Source organism: Papilio xuthus, unplaced genomic scaffold, assembly GCF_000836235.2.
Source record: "Papilio xuthus unplaced genomic scaffold, Pxut_1.1 DF827756.1, whole genome shotgun sequence".
Classification (NCBI taxonomy): Eukaryota; Metazoa; Arthropoda; class Insecta; order Lepidoptera; family Papilionidae; genus Papilio; species Papilio xuthus.
Genome location: NW_013530893.1, coordinates 5021348 through 5037740, shown reverse-complemented (window position 1 = coordinate 5037740; position 16393 = coordinate 5021348). Strand labels below are relative to the sequence as shown.

Below are 16393 nucleotides of genomic sequence, written 5' to 3'. Positions count from 1 at the left end.
TTACGATCTTGAACTAGAACCTAGTAACTTCCTAAGCTTTTCAACAAACTTGCTTGCTCCGATTCCTTATGTTAGATGTACAAAGCAGGTCACATTTATCACGATAAGACAACACAATTTGTCAACTGAATTAGTGCGCGTCAGACCGACGCCACAAATTGGTTGGAACGTCCCAGATGTTGGTTGTTTAAGCTCATTGGGAAAATCTTAGTAATTCGTCATTATTTAGGGAAGAAGACAACAATGAAAACCGTGATATAAAACAAATGATAGCTAATTTTAATGAAGTCAATAAACTGACGTTTTGAAACTCCTCCTCCTGTTGGAAAGATGGATTGAATAAAATATTATAAAAATTGGTGAAACCATATACAACCGACATCAATATTCGATGAAAGTCAATCGTCGAACCGTTTGCTTTATCTAAAATGGAGTAATTTTTTTATATTCTTTAATCAATCAATAGATAGTTTATCTTAGACTGCCTTTACCATCTTTAGATTGGTTATTAATAAACTAAATGGATTACTAATTATTATTAAAAATACCTATAAATAAATTTCGAGTTTGAATATTAATTTCGGTCGTTAACATTATTTTTAATGTATCTATTGTTTCAAACTTACCCTATACATATCAGAAGGCTCTTAAATCAAAGATAAAGTAAAGGTTTCGGTATTTTTTTAAAGATTTGTTGCACATTTGCGCAGAGCGCTACATGAGAATTGGCAGGCAGCCAAAATTTACCTTTGTGAGACGAGAGACGCTTAAATTGGTCCATATTCAATGTTTCTGGCAAAGATATGCCAAGCGTGGAGAATTCTAAATCTTAGAATTACATAACCAATGATATATAGAGATACTTACAAATGTTTCAAGCAAACTTAACATTAGAGCACTTATGGTATAATGGTTAAGAGAACCGATCGCTGAAGTAGTCGTTGGTTCGAATCCCGCCATCAGACTATTGTGAAATACAATCGAGCACAGGATTTAAGCTTATTTGGAATACAAGAAATTTTATTGAATTAAGAAAAAACTACATAGATGTAGTTTTTGGCGGAGGAGGGGACGCGTGATTAGGGGAAATATCCTATTTCTATGCATCTCATCCGTTGATTTAAGGTAGGGAACTTATCTCCAAATGCGGATGTATTGCAGCTGTCGCTTTGCTGTTTCGGCGAATTCAGGTGGACTGCTAGTGCTACTTATGATATAAAAATATTCAAAGCTTCGTAGCCAAAAGAAGAAGCTATACGACATCTAGCCGGGTGTTACGGTCGGAGTCGCAATAACTTCAATTATACAATCCATTTAAATGTTAATTAACTTTAAATTAAAGATAAGTAAATACTAATTGGCGTAAATATCTTTGCAATCTAAAAGCAAATCATATTTTATTTTCGTTGTCTATTAGACGTCTATAATTATTGGTAAAACTTTTGCAGAACAAAGCGAGCAATTAACAAACAGATTGGAGCTGAACTCAGAGCCCTTTACAAAGGGATTCATGGCTCGTTGGAGACAGGTGTCGGTGAGTACAAGGAAAGCTAACTGTTACGTCACACTGGCAACTTTATGTTGAACAGTTTAAAGTAAATTAATCCAAAGCAAAGCAGAGAACCTAAAGTTTGCACGTCTTATTTACGGACATTTTTTTTATTCTATAGGGTAGGTATGGTTAATTTCTTTTTATTCGCCGGAAGGGGACGCACAGAATAAGGATATTTCCACTTTCTGTGCGTCCACACCTCAGTCAAATCCACCTACAAAAGGATGCTAATGGAACTAAAATTTGGAACAGATTTCACATTCTTATATTCGTTGTCTTGGAAAGAAATATTTATATTCTAGAATTCTATAAGAATAGGTAAAGATTGTTAACTTTTGAGTTATCAAATTATATATTAAATTCCTTATTTATTTATATGTGTAATGTGTACAAAACTGTTAATAAACATTTTTGATTGCTTATTTCTGCCACCAAACTTGTTCTTAATATAACCTATCTATCAATTTTAATTATCTCCAACTCCCAAGTATAATGAAAACAAGTTATAAGTTATCCTAAGTAATCTATTCCTGTAACAAACAACTTGATATCTTAGCTAACCGTACGTCCAAGACAAACATAAGACAATAATTTGTGACAAAGGGCTCGCCGTGTGGGGGCCGGCACAAGAGTCATTAGTGTCAAACACAAACGAGACGCCAGAGGGCGCCACAAGTTTTCACACGAGGTGCTTAAAACAAACATCGTATAATCAAAAAAATTAATCGTGTCACAGCTTAATTTGTACCTGCTTAGATTTATGATTTGTGTTTAGAGTTGCGAACTGCTAGTCAGCAGACAGCTCGTGTCTCTTCGACTCGCATAGTTATAGAAATAAGTCAATGAGCTTTGAGCTACTAAATTAGCCGTCGAATTGCAACTCAACTGTTCAAGAATATATGAGCTGAACTTTTAAATCGATTCAAATCTGATTTTCACGTGGCTAATAAAATTATGCCAACCAAAGATTTTCATTAAAACGGTAAAAAATAATTTTTATCAACTTCAAGTTACAATGCCAAGGTTTTTATCTAAAATTTCGAATCTCTTTTCATAGTCTTAGTATAAATAAATGTAAAGTCTTTGATATAAGAGAGACACCAGACCTTCTCATCTCTTGGGAAACTTAAGAAGTTATAAAGGGAATATGCAAGCGGTTGCACATGTTCTTAAAACATCATATTTTAGGTAGGATTTGAACTAGGGATAATAATACTACGCATACAATTTAAGAGACGGAGATCTGTGATTAAAAATAGTGATTAAAAATACTGTTATTTGTTTGTTTTTAATTTAAATATTACGCCTTCTGTTTATGAACCGAATTTTTTTTACTACATTTCATCTTACTACTATTATAAATGCAAAAGTTTAGATGGATGGATGGATGTTTGTTTGAAGATATCTCCGGTATATAAATGTAAAACAGTCTGGTAGGACACATAGTCTACTAATTACGATTTTAAATTCGTCGAGAACATAGTCGCGGGTAACAGCTAGTTTATTACATAAAGACGTCTGCAAATACTGTGTGAAATCATGGAATATTTCGTGTTTTCTTTTGTGAAAAAAAACTATGCTTACGAGTATTTTATCTTTTTCTAGCAATCCTATCTTACTCGCTCACAATAAGAAGAGATGTAGATACGGCACGACATCAGAACGTAACAAGATTCTTCAGATAAAGTTGCATTTGAGACACACTTCATTATCTCAGCTGTACACGCGTATTGTTAATTAAAACACCAACCATCATCATCAGCTCACGTCCCGACTAAGGGGCTCGGAGCCTACCCTAAGTTGGGGGTGTCTAGGCTATAGAAAACTAATAAAAAAAGCATTATTTTAATATTTATAATAAAACTGTACGTTAAGTAATAAGTATTTTGAATCAAAGCAGACGAGTATTTAATTATGTCATACCATCTTGTCATATATAAAAAAATCATGTCACGATGTATGTTCACTATAAACTCCAAAACTACTGAACCAATTCTTATGAAATTTTGTAAGCATCTGTAATTTGTTCCAAGTTGGGAAACAGGGTAGTTTTTATCTCAATTATTGATTTTTTTATAATTCTTTGCGGACGTAATTGCGAATTACATAAATCATGCAACTATGGATAGATTTTTTAAGTTTATGTTCATTTTAATTTATTATTCATTAATTTTATCTCAGTATTATTTTGTAACAATTTCTGTATAACAATTTGCCCAAAGTATTTAGAGCGACCTTAACATATACAAGGGCGTATGTAATGACACATTCTTAACACGGGTGAGGCTAAGCGGTTCATTAGAAGATTTCACGCTTTACGTCAGAGAGAATAGATACATAACTGTTAGTTTCCACTGTATAAACACATGTATAAAAACATACTTCTATTTAATTTAAAGCACCTCTATAAATAGACTGGCTAGTAGACGTAATGTTTTGTGCTTATTTCATTTTCTCCATTTTAGCGCTGTTTGTAACGATGTAGATTTAACTGTCACGTAACATCAATAGGCGCGTTTAAATCGGAACAAAGTAAAAGCTATCATAGCCTATCGAACCAACATTATAAATGCGAATGTTTGGATGGATGTTTGTTTGAAGCTATCTCGTGAACGGCTGTATGGATCTTATTGAAATTTGGCATTTATGTTAAACATACTCTGGAAGAACTATATGGCTACTATTTTTTAATATCGCGCAGACGGAGACGAGGGCGTCTGGTGGTCCCTTTATAGATTTCAGTGGTTTAAAGGTACGCTGACGTAAAGCAATAAGGCTCTATCATGGCTGTTGTTATGACAGACAGCGAAGCTAAGCTATGCCTGTGACTAGAAATACACGTTAGAAGGAGCCAATGTTATTTTAATGCACAAAATATATGAAAAGTGTAAACAAAGTAAGTAAACGCTTATTGATTCTAGTAATTACTTGAAAAAGGTAAAATAAACAAGATGTCTAATTTTGTACTGTTATTGAACGTTACATTGAATTAAAAATATCGTGTACAATTTTATTTGCTTCAAGATACAATGTACTACATTTGTTTTGTACTTACATAAACATGGCTTAACATAACCTAAAATTCCCTCTCAATAGTCTTGATACTTTGATGTTTCCTTTATTACCAATTGTTTAATTAATATATGACCAGTTAATATAAGCTATAAGAAATGTTACTGCTTGGTGACGCAATGGCGATGTTAAGAATTGTTATATACTACTAAACTTACATTTTTTTTTATTTATTTATATAAAAAAGGAACAATATACAAAATTTACAATAAAATGAATACAAATGAAATGAAACAGTGGGTAAGTTTAGTAAAATAATAAATAATTAAAACTAAGAAAACATCAAGAGGTTTTTCAAATGTAGAACATTATAAAGAGTAACTAACCTAACCAATTATATATGCTTGAACACAGAGTGCGGAGCCGCAGTAGTAACTGTTTGGTTAACATTCAAGCAGTGAGTTTCGTGGCTCACCGCCAGATGTCAGCTCCGTGGACCTGTTTATCATTCTGCAAGACTTGCAGAAAACTTAACTTTTCACACTGAATAAATTTAATTTATCTCAGTTGAAAAGAGATTCACTTCGTGCGGTATTTCGTATGAAAATTCCAAATAAAATGCAGCATCGTTTATAATTTAAAATGTTTTTTTTTTGGTTATTTTAACTATCGTAATAGTAACGGAAAGTTACAAATAAATAAATACTATTCAATTAAATTAATAGCAATTTTTTTTGACATATAACAACACTCAAAAACTAAAATTAACAAAATTTAATTAGGACATCATATTTTCTATAAGTTGGTAAAAGTTACATATCGTCATAGAATAAAGTCAGAAATTGCTAGCTAATTATTTATTCTAATGTCTTTAATAACAAATATTTATCTAAGTCATTACTTTAACTTAAGTACAAGCTACTTTAAAGAATGCTTCAATTTTAAAACGACAATAATCTACATTCCGACAAAAGCAGCGCTTGCTTGGCAAAGCGCCAAGTATCAAGAACATTGGAACTCTTACCTTTGTTTAATACACGGTAACGTGTTGGTAAAGAAAACGTATTCAAGTGATAACCGTGAAATTCCACTGCCATAAATAATATGTTGCCATCTTCGCTATCTTTTTGAGGTTAGTTTTAATATTAAAAAAATTAAAATCGGCTTTCATTTGTTAAATAAACTTAATGATTAATTAAACTTATGCTAATTTTTCTTTTCATCTTTCTCAAACTAACCAAAGATTATTTGTTTTTAAACTATAAGATTTACAAAGACACCTTTAATAATAATATATCTGTACATTTCCCGCGTTGTCAACGTCGCATTGCATCTGTAGTCCAATTTGTTACTTCGATGACAGCTTTTGTGGAAGTTGTAATATTTGGAAAAGTTTTGACACTATAATCGTATGAAAAAAGTGTTCTACTGTTGAAATTAAATGCTTAAAGTTTTCTAGTATATGCTAGAAAGTGTACATTTACCAAATAATGTACCTATATTTTATTACAAGGGAGATACCAGCGCGTAAACATTAATAATTGCTTGATTCTATTCTTTAAATCCACTGAAAGAAACACACAAGCCTCATTGGTCAAATGTGGTCAAGGTCGTAAACTTCTAATCTGGTAGAAGATATTCCTTTGATAATAATCAGTCTATATTTAGTTGTAATTATGTTTTAAATTATTTGAAGTACGCGTTACAGAGCGCAGTCGGCGTGAGAGTTTAATTAAAGAGATCATTATGAAAGTGTTGCGACTCGCATTAACGACAACCCTGGCAAAATTATCAAAGTTGTATTCAAAGCAAAATTATCTTCGGCACATACTAGCTGTTGCACGCGGCACCGTCCGCGCGCAATCAAAAAACAATTAGAAGCCTATGTATTCTTCCAGGATATGTTCAACATCAATATGATATTTTGGCGAGATCCATGCAACCGTTCTGCAGATGTCTTTTGCCTTCTAACAAATAGCCGTCCATCCATACATCCAAATATTCACAACTAAAATCATCATCCAGCTGCCCTTATGCCTTCGGAGGGTCGGCAGTATATACTGATCCATAAATCTCTATCGGCCGTCATATCTGAATTACCTTCTTACGTATATCTTCTTTCACACAATCCAGCTATATAACTAAACCGGTTTTAAGCATCTTATTTACATTCTGACTAGATACCATTAAAAAGATAAAGTAATTCAGTAATTGCATTTTTGTATTCGTGAATTGCCTCTGGCGGAGCTCCAATATGCAGATGATACGCCTCAGTTAGCAGGACGCCATCCCAATCTAACTTTCAACACAAAATCGTAATCACTTTACAAACTTCAGTATATTTTAATGAAAACCATGGTCCAATGTGTTTATTAAAATCTTATTTCCTTGCTGTTGTTATTGTTACAAACTTTTTACAACTTAATTTAAGCATTTTCTTACAAATATTAACTATATATTTCTGCATTAGTATAAGGTGACAAACGAGGCTACTTGAATTCGCCAAAATAGCGAAATGGATATCTATATTTGCACGTACTTAAGGCAGCACAAAAAGAGGATATTTCTCCTTACCATGTCCTCCGTTAAATTCATCACATGTTCCCATCCCTTTCATACAAGAAGGCATCGGGACACAACCAAATTTCCGGCACACTCATGAGATGAAACTTGAAATTGCTGTACATTAGTGGCACTCTGAGTCTACTTGCAGTTACTAAGCAGTCCCTTAGTTCAGTTAGAATTTCACATCTAGGATTAGTTTGCTCGTATATAGGTTTTGAACTGTACATAATTGTTACTAAACTTTGTTAATAATAGTGTTAACGTGTCAAAACGCCGCAAGCGATTCTCTTACGTTAAAACAATTGTAGGTAACTTTAATAAATGTTTCGCAGTTTCCTAACTATCTATATAACTTACAGTTTTGTTACAATTTCCGTTAGATAAGCGTTTTTAGTATTTAATTATAATATTCCTTGTTTAACTAGGTTTAGATTTTTCAGCCCATATATCATATTGTTAATAATCTGTTTTCCACAGTAAGAGAAGTAAGCTGAAACAAAATTAATTTTTTACTCAACGGCCATATTAGAAATAACAGATTGTCTAAAAAAGTACTAGCAAAAATTGTGTAATAGTATTAAGGTTTTGTCGATTTTATTACAAAATATAATAACAAAAACATGAATATATTTTGATGTTGGTAAAAAAATATTCTAGAAATTATACTTTCAAACATACGTATATATTATAAATAGACTTGAGCAAAAATGTACCAAAAACAACAACAATGTTACATCTTACCATCTTACTAATATTATTAATGCGAAAGTTTGGATTTACAGATGGATGGTAGGATTTATGGATAAGTTTTGTAAGAAGATATCTCCAGAACAGATACAGGAATCTCGCTGAAATTTGGCATAAATGTAGAACATGGTCTGAAAGAACACATACGATACTAATTTTCTTTTTAATCCATGCGGACGGAGTCGTAGGCGGCAGCTAGTTAGGGCATAAAGATAAATTCACATATCATGCGTGTGTTCCATATCGCGTTCCTAACTATTAGACTTCAAGATTGAACGGCGACGTTACATCTAACTCACTTTCGCTATATCTCTGTAAACTGATATCTATCCTTTAACACTTTCGGACAAAATTAACTAGACATTTATAAAAAGTTTTCTTGGAAACATTTTTATATGTAAACTACACATTTTATCAAGTAAGGTTTTTTTGGTGGTGATTTAAAAATTTATGCTCTTAGTTTCATAATAATGCTGTAATAAAAATTAACTCAACCGGGGAAATATGGAATCACAGACTAAAAAAGACGCAGAATATTTTTCTTATTCCTTTGCTGTTACAAAAGGGTAAAAATGTATTTTGTAATTTTTATATCATTGTTTACATTTATCGCCAGCGTTAGTCACTTCAATTAAAAAACTCATGTAAAATGTACAATGTAAAAAAAAGGTAACCCAAAAATGTGTATAGTCCCCAAGAATGTGATTCTAGGATAACTTCTAGCCTTTTGTATCGGGCCCTTAATCCAACTGTTAAGCGAGAGCTTCTTGAGATGTTGGTCGAAGCTCTTCGCTATCAGTCCATTCACCGATACGACTATCGGAATAATGGTAGTCGATTTCATACGCCACATGGCGGTAACCTCGTGAGCCAAATCTAGGTATGTTAACAATTTTTCCTTTTCAGCTTTCACGAGATTCTCGTCATGTGGAATAGTGACATCGACTAACATTACACAACTCTCAGACCGGTCTATTATTACTATATCGGGCCTATTAGCAGCAATAGTCCTATCCGTAATAATAGATCGATCGCAGTAGAGCGTGATATCGCTGTTTTCCAGAACGGGTGAAGGTTGGTACTGGTAATACGGTTCCTCAGCATCCACAAGGGCTTTAAAATCTAGTTGCTGGTGAATGATCTTGGCCACTTGGTTGATTCTAAATTATTATGTCAAATACGTAATGTTAACCTAAAAAAATTTCCTGTACCCTACCGTAATTAGGTAACACTTGTGCTAACCTCTGCGTAAAATGTAGGCGAAGGATTTTGCGAGAGCTACCAAATTAACCACTTAACGTGGCCTATAGTGTACGAACCCTCAATTTGTACCGGGAGACGTCGCTATAGAGATCGCTTCATTTTGGGTCGAATTTATATAACAAATTGTTACATGTAGTTTTTATAGATCTTAACTAGTAACCTAACCCAGCTTTGTCTACATAGATGATAGAAAAAATATCTAATAAAACCTTTCTAGGAAATTTCTAGGAATAGATTCCAAGTTTGACTGACGAAGTAATCTTTTAACTTAATCATAAAGTAGAAACCATAACATTGGTTACTCGCACTGGGACAGTGTGAATGACTATGACGACTATTATAGTGACCTTAAATTTGAGTAGACTCCGAGTACCTTGGTGGAGATCATATATAGTATAACTATATGATATGTCTGTAAATAAAACAATACCAGTTATAAAGAACATTCGTGTCCATTGACCCGCGCCGGACGCACCGCACGCACGACCCGCAACGGATTTTACTTTGCTTTGTATAATTTTACATAGTGCTGTGTCCATCATCTGGGCCGCTCGCGTCGAAAGACAAAGCAAATCTGTATAATACTTGCGTGCGGTGCGTCCGGCACGGTACAATGGACGCGTACCTTAAATGTCGACACTTTCTCCGAAGTATAAATTACTCAGAAGTAAGTAGTCGTATATATATTCTACTATCATTGTAACGTAGATATAGACCATAAATAGATCGTTATGTATCATTGTGTACATTTGTCAAAGGCTTACGTCGCAGCCAGTCAGCGGCGTGTGAAATTGTCTTCAGCGCCTGATGCAACTAAATCGCAAAATACAAATAACAATAAATTTCACTTTACTGAGATATCACCATTCTATTTCAATTACATCTTGTCAAGGTAGATTTTTTTTTGCTAAAATTCTGCATTTAATGCCTAATTAACTTGACTAATAACTATATTTTCGCAAATAGCAGAACGAACGAAACTAATTTAATTATTTTAAAAGTCTTTTTTTCGTGAAAATTAAAAACAAAAGAGTGTCGTTACAAAAACTTTATTAAAAACTAAACTAAGTACTATTTTATGAGAAAATTCACTTGAAACTGAATGCGTAAATGTATAAAACGCTGAATTTAATCTAAAAAGGACACAACGGGAACACAATACGCTGTAATTTGCGCGGCCATTGTTCTCTGTTCAAGATGTAGGAATAATCACTGACATACTATTGTGTACACTTTTAGTATATTGAAAAAATACATATGATATATTAAAATTCTGTTCAAATGTAAAGTAAATATTTTTACAAACAAACAAAATTTTTGAAAACAGCTTTAGCCCGTGATTTCGTGTGCTATTAAACCAAAATTTTAAAAAAAAGTTTATAATTTCTTTTATCATGCCTTTATAAATAGACTGGCTATAAGACGTAGTATTTTGTGCCCACTTGATTTTCGCCATTTTGGCGCTGATGGTAGTGGTTTGTAGCAGTGGTGTGGATTTGAACTAATAATATAACAACAGGCGCGTTTTTTTTGATGTTACAAATTGACTTTCCAACAACGAAACACCTTTACAAAAGTATATCTTCTCAGTTTTTTTTAATATAAAATGAGCGAGACATAAATAGGTTTACTGATTTAGTCTACTTTCTTCTCAAATTTGTTAACACAAATCTTGGCAATTGAAGATATTGATGTTCAATCCCGGTGACCCTCTTGCACGTCCACTACAAAGAAAAAGCTCATTAGAAACATTAAATTTTAATAAATAGGAAAAATATGAGACGGTATAAAGAGGAAATATGAATAGTGGAAATTAAAACAATAGAAATGGTTCAAGCATAATGACTCGCTGTTCTGTCGGAAATTTGAAATATTTACTGTGTTGCTATTTAAGAAAAATAAATAAAAATATCTAAGTTGCTACTTTATTATCCTACTAGCTGCCGCCAGCGACTCCGTCCGCTTTGAATAAAAAAACCTAATTAGTAAAAACTTAATTCTATGCTAAATTTAAGGGAGATCCATTCATCCGTTTTGAAGATACTTTACTATGTTCCGGCAATGAAACCCTTGGCTTATCAAACACTGAAATTGTACAATAATATTAACAAACAAGCCCCTGGAAATATAGCTATGCCTTTTTCTTTTTAATTTCAAATTGAATAAAGCAATCTTATGCCAATGCCAGTTCACAAAACAAAAATTTAAAAAGTAATATTTGCTAGTAATAAATAAACTAGAGTTCCATAAACATATTTATATGAGAATAGGGATGTAACTACAGGTCCAAAGGTCATTAAACCCATAGTCATTAAATAAAGCAATACTGAAACACAACTGGCACTAAAGAATGTTTAAATGACGTCACCTATTCAATTGACGTTATCAATCTTCAGAACTTTAACTGCTTTCGTCATTGTATTAAGTAAGTAGCCCCGAATTTAGTGTTTGGAACGCACAAATTCTTCCTAGTAATGGCGGGAAAAAATCTAAAAAAAAACCTTAATAAGCCTGACGAATGTTTTTGTCTATGTTTCGGTTAGCGTAGATACAATTTATTTTTTATTCAACATTTTTACTGAATACAATTTGAGAAGAAGCATTTCATGTTGTACCAGCTAGATTTCATTACAGATAATAAACAATTAATTCAGACTAAAGCTCGATTAAAGGTTAAAATTAATTATCTATCGTGATTAATTTGTAATTCAATACGTAAATTAAAACAAATGTAACTCAACGATTATAATTAATTGATAGCAAAAGATAAATGCAATAGCAAAATAATTTCATCAAATCGTATATTAATCAGATTTATTCGTCTGACTCCTGGAATTGATGTAGTCAATTTGTGGAACATGTTCCAGTTAGATTCCACTAATTGGACATAACTTCAACACGTGCTATAAATTAAGAGGAATTTATAGGTCATTTGGGTTCGACTTGAAGATCCCTCGATATTTGAAACTTGGGACTAGGTAATAATTAGATTTCTATATATTTAGACACGGAATAACAAGTAAATTTGAAGTAAAAATTTTCACTTTTTGGAATTGTAAATAAAATGTTTACTTGTTGATTGTTCACACACATACATTTTATATTCAACTTTTAATACCTTGACGCCTGAATTGGTTTAGTAGCAAACATGTAAAATCTACAATTTAACCTAAACTCTTTATGGAACTCCCATAAATTTATGGTTGTAGACAATAACAGAGCAGGAAATTTTTAAATGTCTCCTAGACACCTTTAGAAGGTCGTTCCTGCACTAGCGTTTTCCATTTTCTGTAAGTGAAAATGAAATATGTACTGCAAAACATAAAATTTTGATTGTATCAATGTTTGTGCTCGATCTTTTTGGGTTTTTGATGTCCAGTAATAAACAGTATTCAAATTTAATATAACATCTGTGTTTTTCGTAAATGCTTTAAGTCATAAAAAATTTTTTTTCGACATAAGTCAAAGAGTATATAAAATAATAATAATAATAATAAATAATAAAATAATATGACTTAAGTTTTCAACGTTTTTAATCTGTATTTAGTAAATGTCAAATTTAAAAAACCGGTACGAAGCGCAGCACACCATAGCCAATAAGCAAAACAGTCATGGTTCGCAGCACGCCGCACCGCACTACAGTTGCCCATAGACATTGTGTTTTGACAAAGTTGTCGTGAGATAAAAATGACGATCCTTACTTTTTAATTAAAATTAAAATAAAATTAAGTGCCTTATAAACATGACTGTGTGGAAAAACCTTGAAAATGAGGATTGCTACGCCGTCGGTGAGTTTTTTATTTCATAACTTACAACTTTCGTATTAAGGAGTTATCAAATTTTTTGATAAAGTTTCCTAATCGCTTGTAGAACTTCCCTCCCGCGGAGTCCAGATAAATATAAACATTGCCTCATTCTCTTCGTTGATATCAGTTCCATCCTGGTACAAAATTGCATTTTTACATAACATCTTAGTAAGTTTTTATAAGTTATTTGACCACTCCCATAACGTATGATTAAGTAGTCTTATGATAAGTATTTTATAACAATTGGAAAATACGCGGGAGACAATACTTAACAAATATAATTTCATTCATGCTTTTGTTGTTCTTTGCCTAAATTATATTTGTTTGCTATTTCCATCAAAAGCATGCTAAAATAACATGAAGTTTTTAATTTTATTTTTTTGCTATTGACAATTATCGAAAAAAATATGCTTCTCGTATTTTTTTTTTATATCATCGTATTTATTAAAAATACCAAACAAAGTTGTTATACCTCCTTCAGGTCATAAAAAATAAACCAATGTAATGGGAGAACATTTTAGGTCTAATTACATGAAAGCCTTTGAATGTATCAAGATGGCAACTTGTTTTCATACAAGTGTTTTGAGAGTGGAAATGTTAGTAGTTAAGCTTAATAGTTCAACCTTGATAAGCAAGAGTACAAGGGACAATATTTTTCTCGCTTATAGAAGTTTCACTATAATCCTAGTTTCTCGCTTATGAAGGTTAACCATTGGGATGTTTTAACTACTTTTCTGCAATACATTTATATTTTAAAAGAATAAATAAACAGAGAATAGATAGAGTAGAGTCAATTAATACTGACCTTAATTATACATTTCTAAAATTACTGGATATTTATTTAAGATTTTTATGACAACCTCTATTATGAATTTAAAAATTCCTGATAAATAAATACTTTACAAGTGGATTATCTGTCATCTGTCAAGGCAATAGCTGTAAAAATAACCTTAACCTTAGAAATAACTGAACAAATTAAAATTTACCTGATTAAGAATTTATGATTCTGTCAAAAGTAGTTAATTATTTTGTTAAAAGATGTCACTAGTATATATATATGTAGGTGTGTATTAGACATGTATTGGGGTCAAGTACAGGGCCTTGCATAGTGATGTTTAAATGAGGAAATACCTCATAAAGATTTGTTTGCTGTTGGAATCTGCCGAGTGATTTGATTTAACCATAAATTAGCATTAATAAACATAATATTATCTACCGTAATTTTTTAGTATTAAATATATTGACAAATATTATCAGATCAATAAATATTAGGTTCGTCCGATGTTAAATTGCTATTTTATATTATACTAGCTGTCGCCCGCGACTCCGAAATTTGGGATAACAGTTAGACGGATGAAAAATAGATGTTGGCCGATTCTCAGACCTACTCAATATGCTCACAAAATTTTATGAGAATAGATCAAGCCGCTTCGGAAGAGTATGAGAACGAAAATTGTGACACAACAATTTTATATATAAGATAAAAGTTTAACTTTTTTATTGTTATCACAAAAATGCTCTGACTCATTATTAATACTTATTGAAAAAACTTTAGATGGTGGTTGAGCACAATAATCTTATTATATTACTAATATTATAAATGCAAAAGTTTAGATGGATGTTTGTAAAAAGGTATCTCTGGAAAAACTCAACAGATTTTGATAAACATAAAGCCATTTTAACACTAAGTTCCTAAGCCATTAAAACTTAGAAATTTGTATATTCTATAACTGCCTTTATCTACATTGATTGGATAGTATCAAATCAGGTTAACCTTTAAAGTAGGTTAACCCTTTGTGCACAACAAAGGTAGACCAATGCTACACAGCATGTAAAGCCAACCTATGTTTCCCGCAGCATTTCCTCATACAATCATTATAAAGTCCGCTGCTATTGTTAGACTGACCTCTGTATATCATGTATATTTAGTCATGTTACAAGTTTATGAGCTCCTAGTACTTGTCATGTAATTATTTGTAAAACAAATCACAAGTCATGTCTATAACCTAGAAAGGTAGGCAGAAACCATGGATCTCCGTTTGGCACGGCCTAGCAAACTTCCACAATACACTTTTCTCTATTTCTGGAGACGGAATGTGACGAGTGGAGAGCCCTTACTCCCTTTTTTTGTAAAATAAATGATTGCAAATGGTTAAAAAATTATTTCATGAATGTTTTATGATAATACATTTTTGAATATTTCTACTATGCTTGTCTTCTATACATCTGTACATATAATATAATTGGAGTGTCCATATGTAATGATGTATTTACTTTACTCTCTATTTTTGTCTGTCTGCCTGTTTGTCTGTCCGCAAGTCCGTTTGTTCCTGGTAATCGTCGGAATGGTTTGATCAATTTGAAGATAACTGATGGATATGGGCATGTTGCATGTTTTTGCAAGTAAAGAATATTAAATTGGTCAAGATCAAGTTTATTTATAAACTAAGTTGTAGGAAACTTTCCCCTTCGATTTTCTCCTTAATCAATACTCACTACTTGCGTTACAAGTGCTAAACTTAGATCTAACTTAGTGCGTACAAGGAGATGCCGAGTATAGGCTAGTTTTTACAGCAGTGCTTTTCTTGTGCCCAGCAGACAAGGAAAATGTGTATTGGATTTGTCCCATTGAAATTTATAGAAAGTCACATCGCTATCTCTCTTATTCCTTTTGATAAACCAGAGACAACAATACTGTTTTTTGTGTAAATTTTTCCGCATCGAAGAGACGTGTTATTTTCGTGTCTCTAAAACATTTAATCCAGTTTTAGTAGTTTAGTCTTTAGTTGTCGAAGTTAGTTAGTCTTAGTCTTTAGTTAGTCGAAGTATCCAGATTAATCTTACTTCTTAATAATATTATAAATGTGAATGTTTGGTTGGATGGAAGGATGGATGTTTGAAGCTATCACCAAAACAGTTGAACGGATCTTAATGAAATTTGGAATACATGTAGAACATAATCTGGAGGAACGTATAGACTACTTTAATTACGTTTTTTTTTAATACCGCACAGACGGAGTTGCAGGCAACAGCTAGTTATTGCATACATTTGACTTATTCACCGTTTTAATTTTCGTAAAGCGACCTCGTTTGTACAAAGGCTTTATGGTGAAAAAAATCGTCACAGGGCCGGACTGCCAGTTATCTGAGGTACCGTTGTATGACACAATTAGCTGAAAACAATATCAATGTCTTTTTTTAACATACGAATTAACATTTTATATTAGCGTTTTTGAATGTCCACGTTTGACCCCGCTAAAGTGGTTTTCGATTTGAATATGTACATTTATCAGGTGTGCGTACGGTGGAGGAAAACATCGTGATGCAACTTGCACATATGTGCTAAGATCTTCAAAGATATGTGTGAAGTCAAACCCGCACAGAGCCAGCGTGGTTTACTATGGCCTAGTCACCCTTATTCGAGTAGACTCTGAGCCTTTCAGTGGGG

At 32.4% G+C, this 16393-nt stretch overlaps 1 protein-coding gene across 1 annotated transcript in view; it reads left to right on the top strand.

The window, feature by feature from the left end:
- The first annotated feature begins 12759 nt into the window (after window positions 1-12759).
- Window positions 12760-16393, top strand: part of mbc (dedicator of cytokinesis protein myoblast city) — a 33064-nt gene continuing 29430 nt past the window's right edge. The window contains exon 1 of the mRNA XM_013309847.1: window positions 12760-12927. Coding sequence (XP_013165301.1) covers window positions 12882-12927 — 46 coding nt within the window. The 5' untranslated portion in view covers window positions 12760-12881. The remainder of the gene's footprint in view (window positions 12928-16393) is intronic.